Source organism: Odontesthes bonariensis, chromosome 1 (genome assembly GCF_027942865.1).
Source record: "Odontesthes bonariensis isolate fOdoBon6 chromosome 1, fOdoBon6.hap1, whole genome shotgun sequence".
NCBI lineage: Eukaryota > Metazoa > Chordata > Actinopteri > Atheriniformes > Atherinopsidae > Odontesthes > Odontesthes bonariensis.
Window position 1 is genome coordinate 46,796,043 of NC_134506.1, and position 12,628 is coordinate 46,808,670.

The window sequence follows — 12,628 nt, forward strand, 5'->3', positions numbered from 1 at the left end:
CTTAATCTGACTAAGAACTGGATCGGATGGGATGCAGACCCCGAGATAACTGGGTTGAAAGTCACTCTAAACCTGCTTGTAGACGCTGAAGCACGTGGTGAATCAGACTTTGCGTTCTGCGCATGCTCCAGATGTTTTCCCGGGGTCGTGACCCGGAAGTCAAAGGAGACGATATTCCTGTTGTTGTCGCCGTCAGAAAGAAACAAACAACGCGATGGAGAATGCTCCGTTGGGCATCGAGTTTGTGCAACAAGCAGCTCATCACAGAGCAAATGTAGAGGGACGTAGCTTCATCTGGCTCTGCGTTCTCCATCTTTCTCCAATGCCTGAGTTTGTTGTTGTTGTTGGTGGTGAAGAGGTCAACAGGAAGTGGCTCTATTAGCAACAGCTGGAATGGGTACAGCGCCACCTATCATACCGGGGTATGTCTAAGAACACAGTACCTGGTCTAAGGGTTCCCACTCTAAGTCAGATATAAAATTCCATGATTTTCCATGACTTTCCAGACCCAAAAAACAAAATTTCCAGGACCACTTCCGTAAAAAGAAATGACGTTCAAAAGATTTTAAGTGTGAAAACAAGATTATCTTCACCCCTAGATCTGTTGTTTGTCTATATGAAGGTTTACACAACCACAGATATGCAGAACTTAAGTGTAAATGTCAGAAATGACCACCCTTCTCAGCTGAAAGCCCTGTAAACACACGGTAAATAAAACAATTAAAATAATTTAAATATTTACGATGGTTTATCGTATGGTGCCAGTATCGCTGGAACAGGGGATGGGAGCAGCTTCAGGCTCAGGCTCGCTTCTTGTGGATGGTTGAACTAGCATCGCTGTTATGCTAGGCTGTGACAAGGTCGATGATCTCACCGCCCGCAACCGTGAAGCATGTTTTTTGCTAGTCACATGGCTCCGCAACGCGTGTTCTCCCATATTTGACAGAAATATGACTGTTTACATTTAGCTCTGTGGTCATCAATCCACGATAGCCAGCCTCTGAAATCGTCATTTTTGAGCCAACTTTCTTGGAACCTGCATTTGCCCGGCATGTTTGCCAACTGACGCCGAACCACCGCTGCCAGACTTCAGTGGGCTCGGAGATATTGCGTTCTAGAATGTTGCACATTACAGCGCGAAACCAAACCATCTCTGGTGAAGCGTTGTAGTTATAACCGGTGAGAAACAATGTTATACACCAAACAAAAAAGTAAGCTAGAAAATACACTCAAGTTTTGCTTCTACACAACTGTTAAGAAAATTCCATGTTATTCCATGACTGGAAAAACTTTTATGAAATTCCATGACCCGTGGGAACCCACACAGTACCTGGTCTAAGAACACGGTACCTGCTCCCAGAACACAGTACCTGGTCTAAGAACACGGTACCTGCTCCCAGAACACGGTACCTGGTCTAAGAACACGGTACCTGCTCCCAGAACACAGTACCTGGTCTAAGAACACGGTACCTGCTCCCAGAACACGGTACCTGCTCCCAGAACACAGTACCTGGTCTAAGAACACGGTACCTGCTCCCAGAACACGGTACCTGGTCTAAGAACACGGTACCTGCTCCCAGAACACGGTACCTGGTCTAAGAACACGGTACCTGGTCTAAGAACACGGTACCTGGTCTAAGAAGCGGTACAGCCGGACGGCCCTCTCCAGGTTCTGCCCGGTGCTGTTGACCCGCTGAGAGAAGTCCTGCAGCTGAGCCCAGAAGGAGTGAACCTCCACCTCGTAGACGTGGAGGTCAGCGGACGAGACGTCGTCCCAGCGCTCCAGACGGGCCAGCAGCGCCTCGCCTCGTTTGCACTGGTCCTGCAGGCAGAAAGGAGGACAGCTCATCCATCAGAGTCCGGAACTCAGGCTGAGACAGAACCACTTTGAGCCGGGCCTGTCAGACTGAAGGGTGTGTGTGTGTCATACATATGCAGTCGTGTAGAAGTCCTTGAACTCCTCATGTTTTCTGTTGAGAAGCTCCAGAGAATCAGCCGGTGAATCCAGAGTCTTCAGACGGACCTCCCCGACCTCCTCCAGCCACGCCCTCACCTGCCCCCCCCACAGGAGGGTTAACGCAAACTGACCGTTGGTCTGTGTTCACACATCACAGGATGCTAACATGCTATTATGCTCAACTTTAAAGAATTAGAACCTTTCTTTTCATTTTTATGTCGATGGTGTTCAGAACTATTTTAACTTTAACATCCAAATCCAACGATTTAACATCCAAATCCAACGATTTAACATCCAAATCCAACGATTTAACATCAAAATCCAACGATTTAACATCCCAATCCAACGATTTAACATCCAAATCCAATGATTTAACATCCCAATCCAACGATTTAACATCCCAATCCAACAATTTAACATCCCAATCCAACGATTTAACATCCCAATCCAACGATTTAACATCCCAATCCAACGATTTAACATCCAAATCCAATGATTTAACATCCAAATCCAACGATTTAATATCCCAATCCAATGATTTAACATCCAAATCCAACGATTTAACATCAAAATCCAACGATTTAACATCCAAATCCAACGATTTAACATCCCAATCCAACGATTTAACATCCAAATCCAATGATTTAACATCCAAATCCAACGATTTAACATCAAAATCCAACAATTTAACATCCCAATCCAACGATTTAACATCCAAATCCAATGATTTAACATCCCAATCCAACGATTTAACATCCCAATCCAACGATTTAACATCCAAATCCAACGATTTAACATCCCAATCCAACGATTTAACATCCAAATCCAATGATTTAACATCCCAATCCAACGATTTAACATCCAAATCCAACGATTTAACATCCCAATCCAACGATTTAACATCCCAATCCAACGATTTAACATCCCAATCCAACGATTTAACATCCAAATCCAACGATTTAAGATCCAAATCCAACAATTTAACATCCAAATCCAACGATTTAACATCCCAATCCAACGATTTAACATCCCAATCCAACGATTTAACATCCAAATCCAACGATTTAACATCCAAATCCAACGATTTAACATCCCAATCCAACGATTTAACATCCAAATCCAACGATTTAACATCCAAATCCAACGATTTAACATCCAAATCCAACGATTTAACATCCAAATCCAACGATTTAACATCCAAATCCAACAATTTAACATCAAAATCCAACAATTTAACATCCCAATCCAACGATTTAACATCCCAATCCAACGATTTAACATCCAAATCCAACGATTTAACATCCCAATCCAACAATTTAACATCCAAATCCAACGATTTAACATCCAAATCCAACGATTTAACATCAAAATCCAACGATTTAACATCCAAATCCAACGATTTAACATCAAAATCCAACAATTTAACATTAAAATCCAACGATTTAACATCCAAATCCAACAATTTAACATCCAATTCCAATGATTTAACATCAAAATCCAACAATTTAACATCCAAATCCAACGATTTAAGATCCAAATCCAACGATTTAACATCCAAATCCAACGATTTAACATCCAAATCCAACGATTTAACATCCAAATCCAACGATTTAAGATCCAAATCCAACGATTTAACATCCCAATCCAACAATTTAACATCCAAATCCAACGATGTAACATCCAAATCCAACGATTTAACATCAAAATCCAACAATTTAACATCAAAATCCAACGATTTAACATCCAAATCCAACGATTTAACATCCAAATCCAACGATTTAACATCCCAATCCAACAATTTAACATCCAAATCCAACGATGTAACATCCAAATCCAACGATTTAACATCCAAATCCAACGATTTAACATCAAAATCCAACGATTTAAGATCCAAATCCAACGATTTAACATCAAAATCCAACGATTTAACATCCCAATCCAACGATTTAACATCAAAATCCAACGATTTAAGATCCAAATCCAACGATTTAACATCGAAATCCAACGATTTAACATCCCAATCCAACGATTTAACATCCAAATCCAACGATTTAAGATCCAAATCCAACGATTTAACATCCAAATCCAACAATTTAAGATCCAAATCCAATGTTGCTCGACAGTCTAAACGGGATTGAATCTTGGATGACCTCAAACTTTCTGAATCTAAATGAATATAAGACATGATAACGTTTGGATGTGGATGTTTCCCGTTGACTTTCTGGGCCCCCTTACAGGTGCACATGTCACCTGCACAGGTGGCGGCTGCTGCTCACTCTCACCTGACTGAAACCCTGCTCCAGGCTCCTGAAGTCCACGATGAAGTTCAGCTCCTGCGTCCTGGCGTTGGACAACGTCACCAGGCGGTGCAGCAGCTCGTCCACCTGATCATACAGAGTCGATACCGCGTCCACCGCCGCCCGCTGCTCCTCCGAGGCGCCGAGGCCCTCCTCCCTGCGGAGCCACGACAGAGAGGCTCCGCCCTCTTGTTGAAGCTGGACCAATCGGCTGTCTGCCAGGATGCTGCTCATCACCGCTTTGTACCTGGACAACAGCTGCTCGGCATCCTGGGAAATGGGGGAGAAGCTTCTTTAAAACTGTCGGCTCCCTTTCCGCTGAACTCAGAAGCTGTTCCAAACTTATTAAAGAATCATGAATGAAAGTGAAGTCCTGTGTGTGCGTTACCTCGGCAGCAGCAGGTAAAGCTGTGAACTCCAGGATGCCGATGGTCTTCTGCAGCAGACTGATGACATCCTGACACTGACCGGTCAGCTGCTCCACTCTCTGAAGGACAAAGAGACCAGAAACGTTTCTCCTGAAACCTGCTGAGTTCCCTTAAAGTGACGCGTGACACTCATCAGCATAATGTGTCACTCTTATTACTGACACCTGCCACTCTTACTGACGCATGACACTGGTTAGTGACACCTGTCGCTTATTAGTGACACGTGACACTCATCAGCGTAATGTGACGCTCTCATTGACACCTGTCACTCTTACTGACGCATGACACTCGTTAGTGACACCTGTCACTCTTACTGACGCATGACACTCGTTAGTGACACCTGCCACTCTTACTGACGCATGACACTCGTTAATGACACCTGATGCTTATTAGTGACACCTGTCGCTTATTACTGACGCATGACGCTCATCAGTGTTATGTGACGCTCTCATTATTGACACCTGCCACTCTTACTGACGCATGACACTGGTTAGTGACACCTGTCGCTTATTAGTGACATGTGACACTCAGCGTAATGTGACGCTCTCATTGACACCTGTCACTCTTACTGATACATGACGCTTATTACTGACGCATGACGCTCATCAGCGTAATGTGACGCTCTCATTATTGACACTCTTACTGACGCATGACACTCGTATGTGACACGTGACACTCATCAGTGTTATGTGACGCCCTCATTACTGACACCTGCCACTCTTACTGACGCATGACACTCGTTAGTGACACCTGACGCTTATTAGTGACACGTGACACTCATCAGCGTAATGTGACGCTCTCATTATTGACATAAGCCACTCGTTAGTGACACCTGATGCTTATTAGTGACACCTGACACTTATTAGTGACACGTGACACTCATCAGCGTAATGTGACGCTCTCATTATTGACACCTGCCACTCTTACTGACGCATGACACTCGTTAATGACACCTGTCGCTTATTAGTGACACGTGACACTCATACTGGCGCATGACACTGGTTAGTGACACCTGTCGCTTATTAGTGACACTCAGCGTAATTTGACGCTCTCATTATTGACACCTGCCACTCTCACTGACGCATGACACTCGTTAGTGACACCTGACGCTTATTAGTGACACCTGACGCTCATCAGCGTAATGTGACGCTCTCATTATTGACACTCTTACTGATGCATGACACTCGTATGTGACACGTGACACTCATCAGTGTTATGTGACGCCCTCATTACTGACACCTGCCACTCTTACTGACGCATGACACACGTTAGTGACACCTGACGCTTATTAGTGACACGTGACACCCATCAGTGACGCATGCCACTCATTGCTAACACGTGAGGCGTTCATCAGTGACATGTGACGCTCTCATTAGTGATATTATTATAAGTGATTATAACATTATTAAGTGCTTTATAAATAAAATTTATTATTATTATTGTTATATTGTTCGTTTATGGTTTTCCAGCTTTCCATCTCCCACCGGCTCGCAGCTCTGGGTGTGTGTGTTTGTGTTTGTGTTGTTTACCAACCGATCTGAAGCTCAGCCAGTTGCTCTGACTAAAGCTGAACGATCCTCCGAAGTCTACAGGAAGCTGCTGGACCTCCACGTGTTTCTGCAGAGACTTCAGTGAGCTCAGTACCTCCACCTGCAGAACACACACAGACAGGGTTATGTGTGCACTGTGAGCAACATGCAGGACTGCGATCAGATGTGCGTGTTACCTGTGTGGCTGCAGGTTTCTCCAGACGCAGAGGCGAGTCTTTATTAACCAGAATTAAAACCGCGTGGATGGAGCCTGGCGTGTCCTCCTGCGCACACAATGAGAGACAATGAGAGACAACAGATGAGAGCATCATCAGAACAACCAACAGCAGCTTCTGGGGAAAACATGGGCCAGGTTTAAGGATTCTGTCGATTTTTTAAAAGAGTCCCTGGAGCGGACTGAGTACTTGCTAAATATTACGACAGAGTCACTAAGTTGGCAACGCTGTCCACAACCGGGTCATCGGGTAAAGCTAAGGAGGACTCTGAGGTCTTTAGGGGCCGTCAGCCGGTAGAAGCTCCAGTTCAATCCAAACAGTGGAATAAACTTCCTGCTGATATTAAATGTGTCCAAACTACAGCCACGGTTAAAGTTAAAATGACTTAACTTTATAACTTTAGATCTAATTTATTCTTATCAAAGAGGTCTGAACCTTTGTTCCTTCTGTACTGTACCTGATACCTTCGGTTCAGCACTTTGAGTTTAACCTGGAAACCTTGTCTGGATAGTGCAGTGGGATGGGTGCTGCAGAATGCATGAACATGAAGCTTACCTAAAGTTCACCTGTCCCTGCCGCTCTGTACAGGTGAACAGAGGTTCTAACTCATCAGTGTTATGTGACTCTCTCATTATTGACACCTGCCACTATTACTGACGCATGACACTCGTTAGTGACACCTGAAGCTTATTAGTGACACGTGACGCTCACCAGTGTTATGTGACAGGTCTACAGGTGAACAGAGGTTCTGACTCTGTTCTGTCCCACATGCTGAGCACCTTCAGTGTTCTGATGCTGCAGAGCATCATGTGATGAACAGAAACTCAAAAAGGAGTTCACTGACCTGAGCTGAGCCTGGATAATTCCCCAGCAGGTTCACAGACCCCCTGATGGAGTGACTCACCTGCAGCGACCGGAGGGCGGAGAACAGGGCGGAGGGAGGGGCGGTTCTGCGGGCGTCCACCAGCACCGTCAGCCCGGACGCTCGCACCTCGTCCCTGCGTCACACAGGAAGTGATGTCAGAAGGAGAACCAGCCTACGGCCGAGTGACGCCGCAGCAGGAGTGTACCTGAGGGTGGAGGTGTAGTAGAGCAGCAGGCGGAGCAGCTCGGCGCTGTCGCAGTCTGGGTTCCACCACACGGAGTCTGAGGAGCAGGCGGTGAGCAGAGGGCGTCCTCCCCGGTCTGTGGTGCCTGCAGACGGGAGGTTACTCAGCTGGGATTGGTTTACCGAGAGCTCCACCCACATCCTGACCGACAGCTCCACCCACATCCTGACCGACAGCTCCACCCACATCCTGACCCACAGCTCCACCCACATCCTGACCGACAGCTCCACCCACATCCTGACCGACAGCTCCACCCACATCCTGACCGACAGCTCCACCCACATCCTGACCGACAGCTCCACCCACATCCTGACCGATAGCTCCACCCACATCCTGACCCACAGCTCCACCCACATCCTGACCCACAGCTCCATCCACATCCTGACCCACAGCTCCACCCACATCCTGACCGACAGCTCCACCCACATCCTGACCGACAGCTCCACCCACATCCTGACCGACAGCTCCATCTACATCCTGACCGACAGCTCCACCCACATCCTGACCGATAGCTCCACCCACATCCTGACCCACAGCTCCACCCACATCCTGACCGACAGCTCCACCCACATCCTGACCAATAGCTCCACCCACATCCTGACCCACAGCTCCACCCACATCCTGACCCACAGCTCCACCCACATCCTGACCCACAGCTCCACCCACATCCTGACCCACAGCTCCACCCACATCCTGACCCACAGCTCCACCCACATCCTGACCCACAGCTCCACCCACATCCTGACCCACAGCTCCACCCACATCCTGACCCACAGCTCCACCCACATCCTGACCGACAGCTCCATCTACATCCTGACCGACAGCTCCACCCACATCCTGACCGATAGCTCCACCCACATCCTGACCCACAGCTCCACCCACATCCTGACCGACAGCTCCACCCACATCCTGACCCACAGCTCCACCCACATCCTGACCCACAGCTCCACCCACATCCTGACCCACAGCTCCACCCACATCCTGACCCACAGCTCCACCCACATCCTGACCGACAGCTCCACCCACATCCTGACCGACAGCTCCACCCAAATCCTGACAGACAGCTCCACCCACATCCTGACCGACAGCTCCACCCACATCCTGACAGACAGCTCCACCCACATCCTGACCGACAGCTCCACCCACATCCTGACAGACAGCTCCACCCACATCCTGACCCACAGCTCCACCCACATCCTGACCGACAGCTCCACCCACATCCTGACCCACAGCTCCATCCACATCCTGACCCACAGCTCCATCCACATCCTGACCCACAGCTCCACCCACATCCTGACCGACAGCTCCACCCACATCCTGACCCACAGCTCCACCCACATCCTGACCCACAGCTCCACCCACATCCTGACCGACAGCTCCACCCACATCCTGACCCACAGCTCCACCCACATCCTGACCGACACCAACAACCCGATGTCCCAGGAGGACAGCGTTCAGGACATTTGGACTCCTCCATCCATGAAAGACTTTTTTAAAGAGCATCACAGCATTTCTGCTGGATTGACAGAACTTTTAAAAATGCTCTGTTGGAACAACTCCCAGTGGCTTTCTGGCTTTCTGTACCTTAGCCCGTCGCCTAATCCTTCTAAAATGGAAGGATCCCTCCATCCCACACACTTTGGATCAGAAGTACTTTATATCATATGAAATTGGAAAAAATAAAACACACACTTGGAGGTTCAGCTGGTAAATTCAAAAAGATTTGGCAACCTTTTCTGAGATATGTGGAAGAGAAATCAGAGCTGCATGAATCAAGTTAATGATTTAATTGTTTAGATGACCACCCGCTTAAATACTATTCTGTATGTGCTGTATCTCTGTTTTTTGCATGCTTGTTTTGTTTTTTTTCTGTAACATTCTCTCCTTTTTATATTCATGTCTTGTTTTACAACATGCTTGACATACATACTTAGATTTACTCATCTTTTTATCATTTTTTATTGTGATTTATCTATGTATTTGTTTTTACTTCATGGGGATGGGATTCTGTTCTGAGTGTTCCTCTGTGTCTGTGTTCTATTGTGAAAAAAGCTTAATACACAAAGTTTAAAAAACAAACAAAAAAAATAAAATAAACATTTTCTGTTGGGAAACGCTGCGTTTTTGGTGTGGACCTCCGGGCCACCATACATTCTGTATCGCCCTGGCCTTAGTTCAGGATAAAGGGTCCAAACCCGTTAATGTGTGCGTGTTCTTACCAGGCAGACACACAGCTCCAGACCTCAGCAGAACACTGTAGAACCTGGACCTGGACGAGCGGCAGGACTGGACTGGGAGAGCAGGAGCAGGGTGTTCTGGTTCTGTTGGACCGGGACCAGCAGGCGGACTGAGCTCTGAATGGACAGAAGGAGACTCTGAGGAGAAAGACACACCACCTTAAAGATCAGTCTGCCACCATTCGGTCTTTGGAAAGAAAAAACTCAAACTTAAAACTCAAATCGATTTAATTTCTGTGTGTCGGTGATCAGCGGAGACATTTTCAGTGCATCCACCTACAGAACCAGCCGGGTGTCCCTCAGAACACTCCGGTCCACTAGAGGGAGCTAATTCACCTGCTAACCACCAAGAACAGCCCAAAGGACCGAAGATTCAGAGAAATATAGAAATACAGAAAAAAAAGTGAGCGACCAGTGAATCTGAGGGCCGTTTAGTTTAAGGAAACCTGAACTCTGACTTTAAGGGAACTCTGAGGGCCGTTTAGTTTAAGGAAACCTGAACTCTGACTTTAAGGGAACTCTGAGGGCCGTTTAGATTAAGGAAACCTGAACTCTGACTTTAAGGGAACTCTGAGGGCTGTTTAGTTTAAGGAAACCTGAACTCTGACTTTAAGGGAACTCTGAGGGCCGTTTAGTTTAAGGAAACCTGAACTCTGACTTTAAGGGGAATCTGAGGGCCGTTTAGTTTAAGGAAACCTGAACTCTGACTTTAAGGGGAATCTGAGGGCCGTTTAGTTTAAGGAAACCTGAACTCTGACTTTAAGGGAACTGTGAGGGCTGTTTAGTTTAAGGAAACCTGAACTCTGACTTTAAGGGAACTCTGAGGGCCGTTTAGATTAAGGAAACCTGAACTCTGACTTTAAGGGAACTCTGAGGGCCGTTTAGTTTAAGGAAACCTGAACTCTGACTTTAAGGGGAATCTGAGGGCCGTTTAGTTTAAGGAAACCTGAACTCTGACTTTAAGGGAACTCTGAGGGCCGTTTAGATTAAGGAAACCTGAACTCTGACTTTAAGGGAACTCTGAGGGCTGTTTAGTTTAAGGAAACCTGAACTCTGACTTTAAGGGAACTGTGAGGGCTGTTTAGTTTAAGGAAACCTGAACTCTGACTTTAAGGGGAATCTGAGGGCCGTTTAGATTAAGGAAACCTGAACTCTGACTTTAAGGGGAATCTGAGGGCCGTTTAGTTTAAGGAAACCTGAACTCTGACTTTAAGGGAACTCTGAGGGCCGTTTAGTTTAAGGAAACCTGAACTCTGACTTTAAGGGGAATCTGAGGGCCGTTTAGATTAAGGAAACCTGAACTCTGACTTTAAGGGGAATCTGAGGGCCGTTTAGATTAAGGAAACCTGAACTCTGACTTTAAGGGAAATCTGAGGGCCGTTTAGATTAAGGAAACCTGAACTCTGACTTTAAGGGGAATCTGAGGGCCGTTTAGTTTAAGGAAACCTGAACTCTGACTTTAAGGGAACTCTGAGGGCCGTTTAGTTTAAGGAAACCTGAACTCTGACTTTAAGGGAACTCTGAGGGCCGTTTAGTTTAAGGAAACCTGAACTCTGACTTTAAGGGAACTCTGAGGGCTGTTTAGTTTAAGGAAACCTGAACTCTGACTTTAAGGGAACTCTGAGGGCCGTTTAGTTTAAGGAAACCTGAACTCTGACTTTAAGGGAACTCTGAGGGCTGTTTAGTTTAAGGAAACCTGAACTCTGACTTTAAGGGGAATCTGAGGGCCGTTTAGTTTAAGGAAACCTGAACTCTGACTTTAAGGGGAATCTGAGGGCTGTTTAGTTTAAGGAAACCTGAACTCTGACTTTAAGGGGAATCTGAGGGCCGTTTAGTTTAAGGAAACCTGAACTCTGACTTTAAGGGAACTCTGAGGGCCGTTTAGATTAAGGAAACCTGAACTCTGACTTTAAGGGAACTCTGAGGGCCGTTTAGATTAAGGAAACCTGAACTCTGACTTTAAGGGGAATCTGAGGGCTGTTTAGTTTAAGGAAACCTGAACTCTGACTTTAAGGGAACTGTGAGGGCTGTTTAGTTTAAGGAAACCTGAACTCTGACTTTAAGGGAACTCTGAGGGCCGTTTAGATTAAGGAAACCTGAACTCTGACTTTAAGGGAACTCTGAGGCACCGCTGGACTGATAGTAAGGCATACCGGGCATTTGCCCGCTGGCCTGATGACTTACTGGCCTGCGCTTTTTTTTTTTTAAGAAATATAATTTAATAAAGATTTAAAACATAACGCAATATGTGGATAACGGTATATAAACCCTCCTATTGGTGCATAAACTGGTAGATCGGCCCTTTAGTCATGATTGATTGAAGCCTGGGCCAATGAGGTGAGGGGCAGGCCAGGGGCGAAGCTCGGCTCTTTTCACTCGGCTCCCGAACGGCCACCTCTGGAACCTGATTGGACACCTCAGGTGTCACTCCAGTTGATTGACAGGCAAGTCTCGTTGAAAGATGAGTGAGAAATGCGGCGTCTTTGAAATGAGGAGCAGGCATAGAGAGTGTGGTGTTGTACTGTCAGAGTGAACCTACTTTCGTGGAATACATCATTTTGAGTTAAGTTTTAATGTGATTTCCAAATGAGTCATTGTTTTTAAAGACTGTACATTTAGAGAAGAGATTTTGTTGCCAATTGTTAGGCTAAACGAGTAGGCTAAAGTTATTAAAGGCTAATGTCACGTTAGCATGAAGCTATTATATAGCACTTTAAAGTGGTACCTTGAGTTAAAGGCTGATTCATACTCGGCGCATACGCGCAACTGTTCTGGCTCGAGAACCATTAATGACGTCATCGAAAGCGCCAGCCCCTTCACAGTTCCTTCAGCTCA

At 46.2% G+C, this 12,628-nt stretch overlaps 1 protein-coding gene across 4 annotated transcripts in view; it reads right to left on the reverse strand.

The window, feature by feature from the left end:
• The window catches only part of plekhg4 (pleckstrin homology domain containing, family G (with RhoGef domain) member 4), a 78,432-nt gene that overhangs the window by 24,774 nt on the left and 41,030 nt on the right, over positions 1-12,628 (reverse strand). Inside the window, exons 4-12 of one of the 4 annotated variants that reach the window (XM_075468771.1) lie at positions 9,776-9,910; positions 7,518-7,641; positions 7,292-7,445; positions 6,409-6,495; positions 6,216-6,332; positions 4,643-4,741; positions 4,240-4,524; positions 1,931-2,053; positions 1,631-1,822 (exon numbers count right to left, since the gene is read on the reverse strand). In XM_075468771.1, coding sequence (XP_075324886.1) covers positions 1,631-1,822; positions 1,931-2,053; positions 4,240-4,524; positions 4,643-4,741; positions 6,216-6,332; positions 6,409-6,495; positions 7,292-7,445; positions 7,518-7,641; positions 9,776-9,910 — 1,316 coding nt within the window. Of the gene's footprint in view, positions 1-1,630; positions 1,823-1,930; positions 2,054-4,239; positions 4,525-4,642; positions 4,742-6,215; positions 6,333-6,408; positions 6,496-7,291; positions 7,446-7,517; positions 7,642-9,775; positions 9,932-12,628 lie in introns of all 4 variants that reach the window. The other 3 variants (XM_075468780.1, XM_075468762.1, XM_075468789.1) reach the window with 3 other exon arrangements.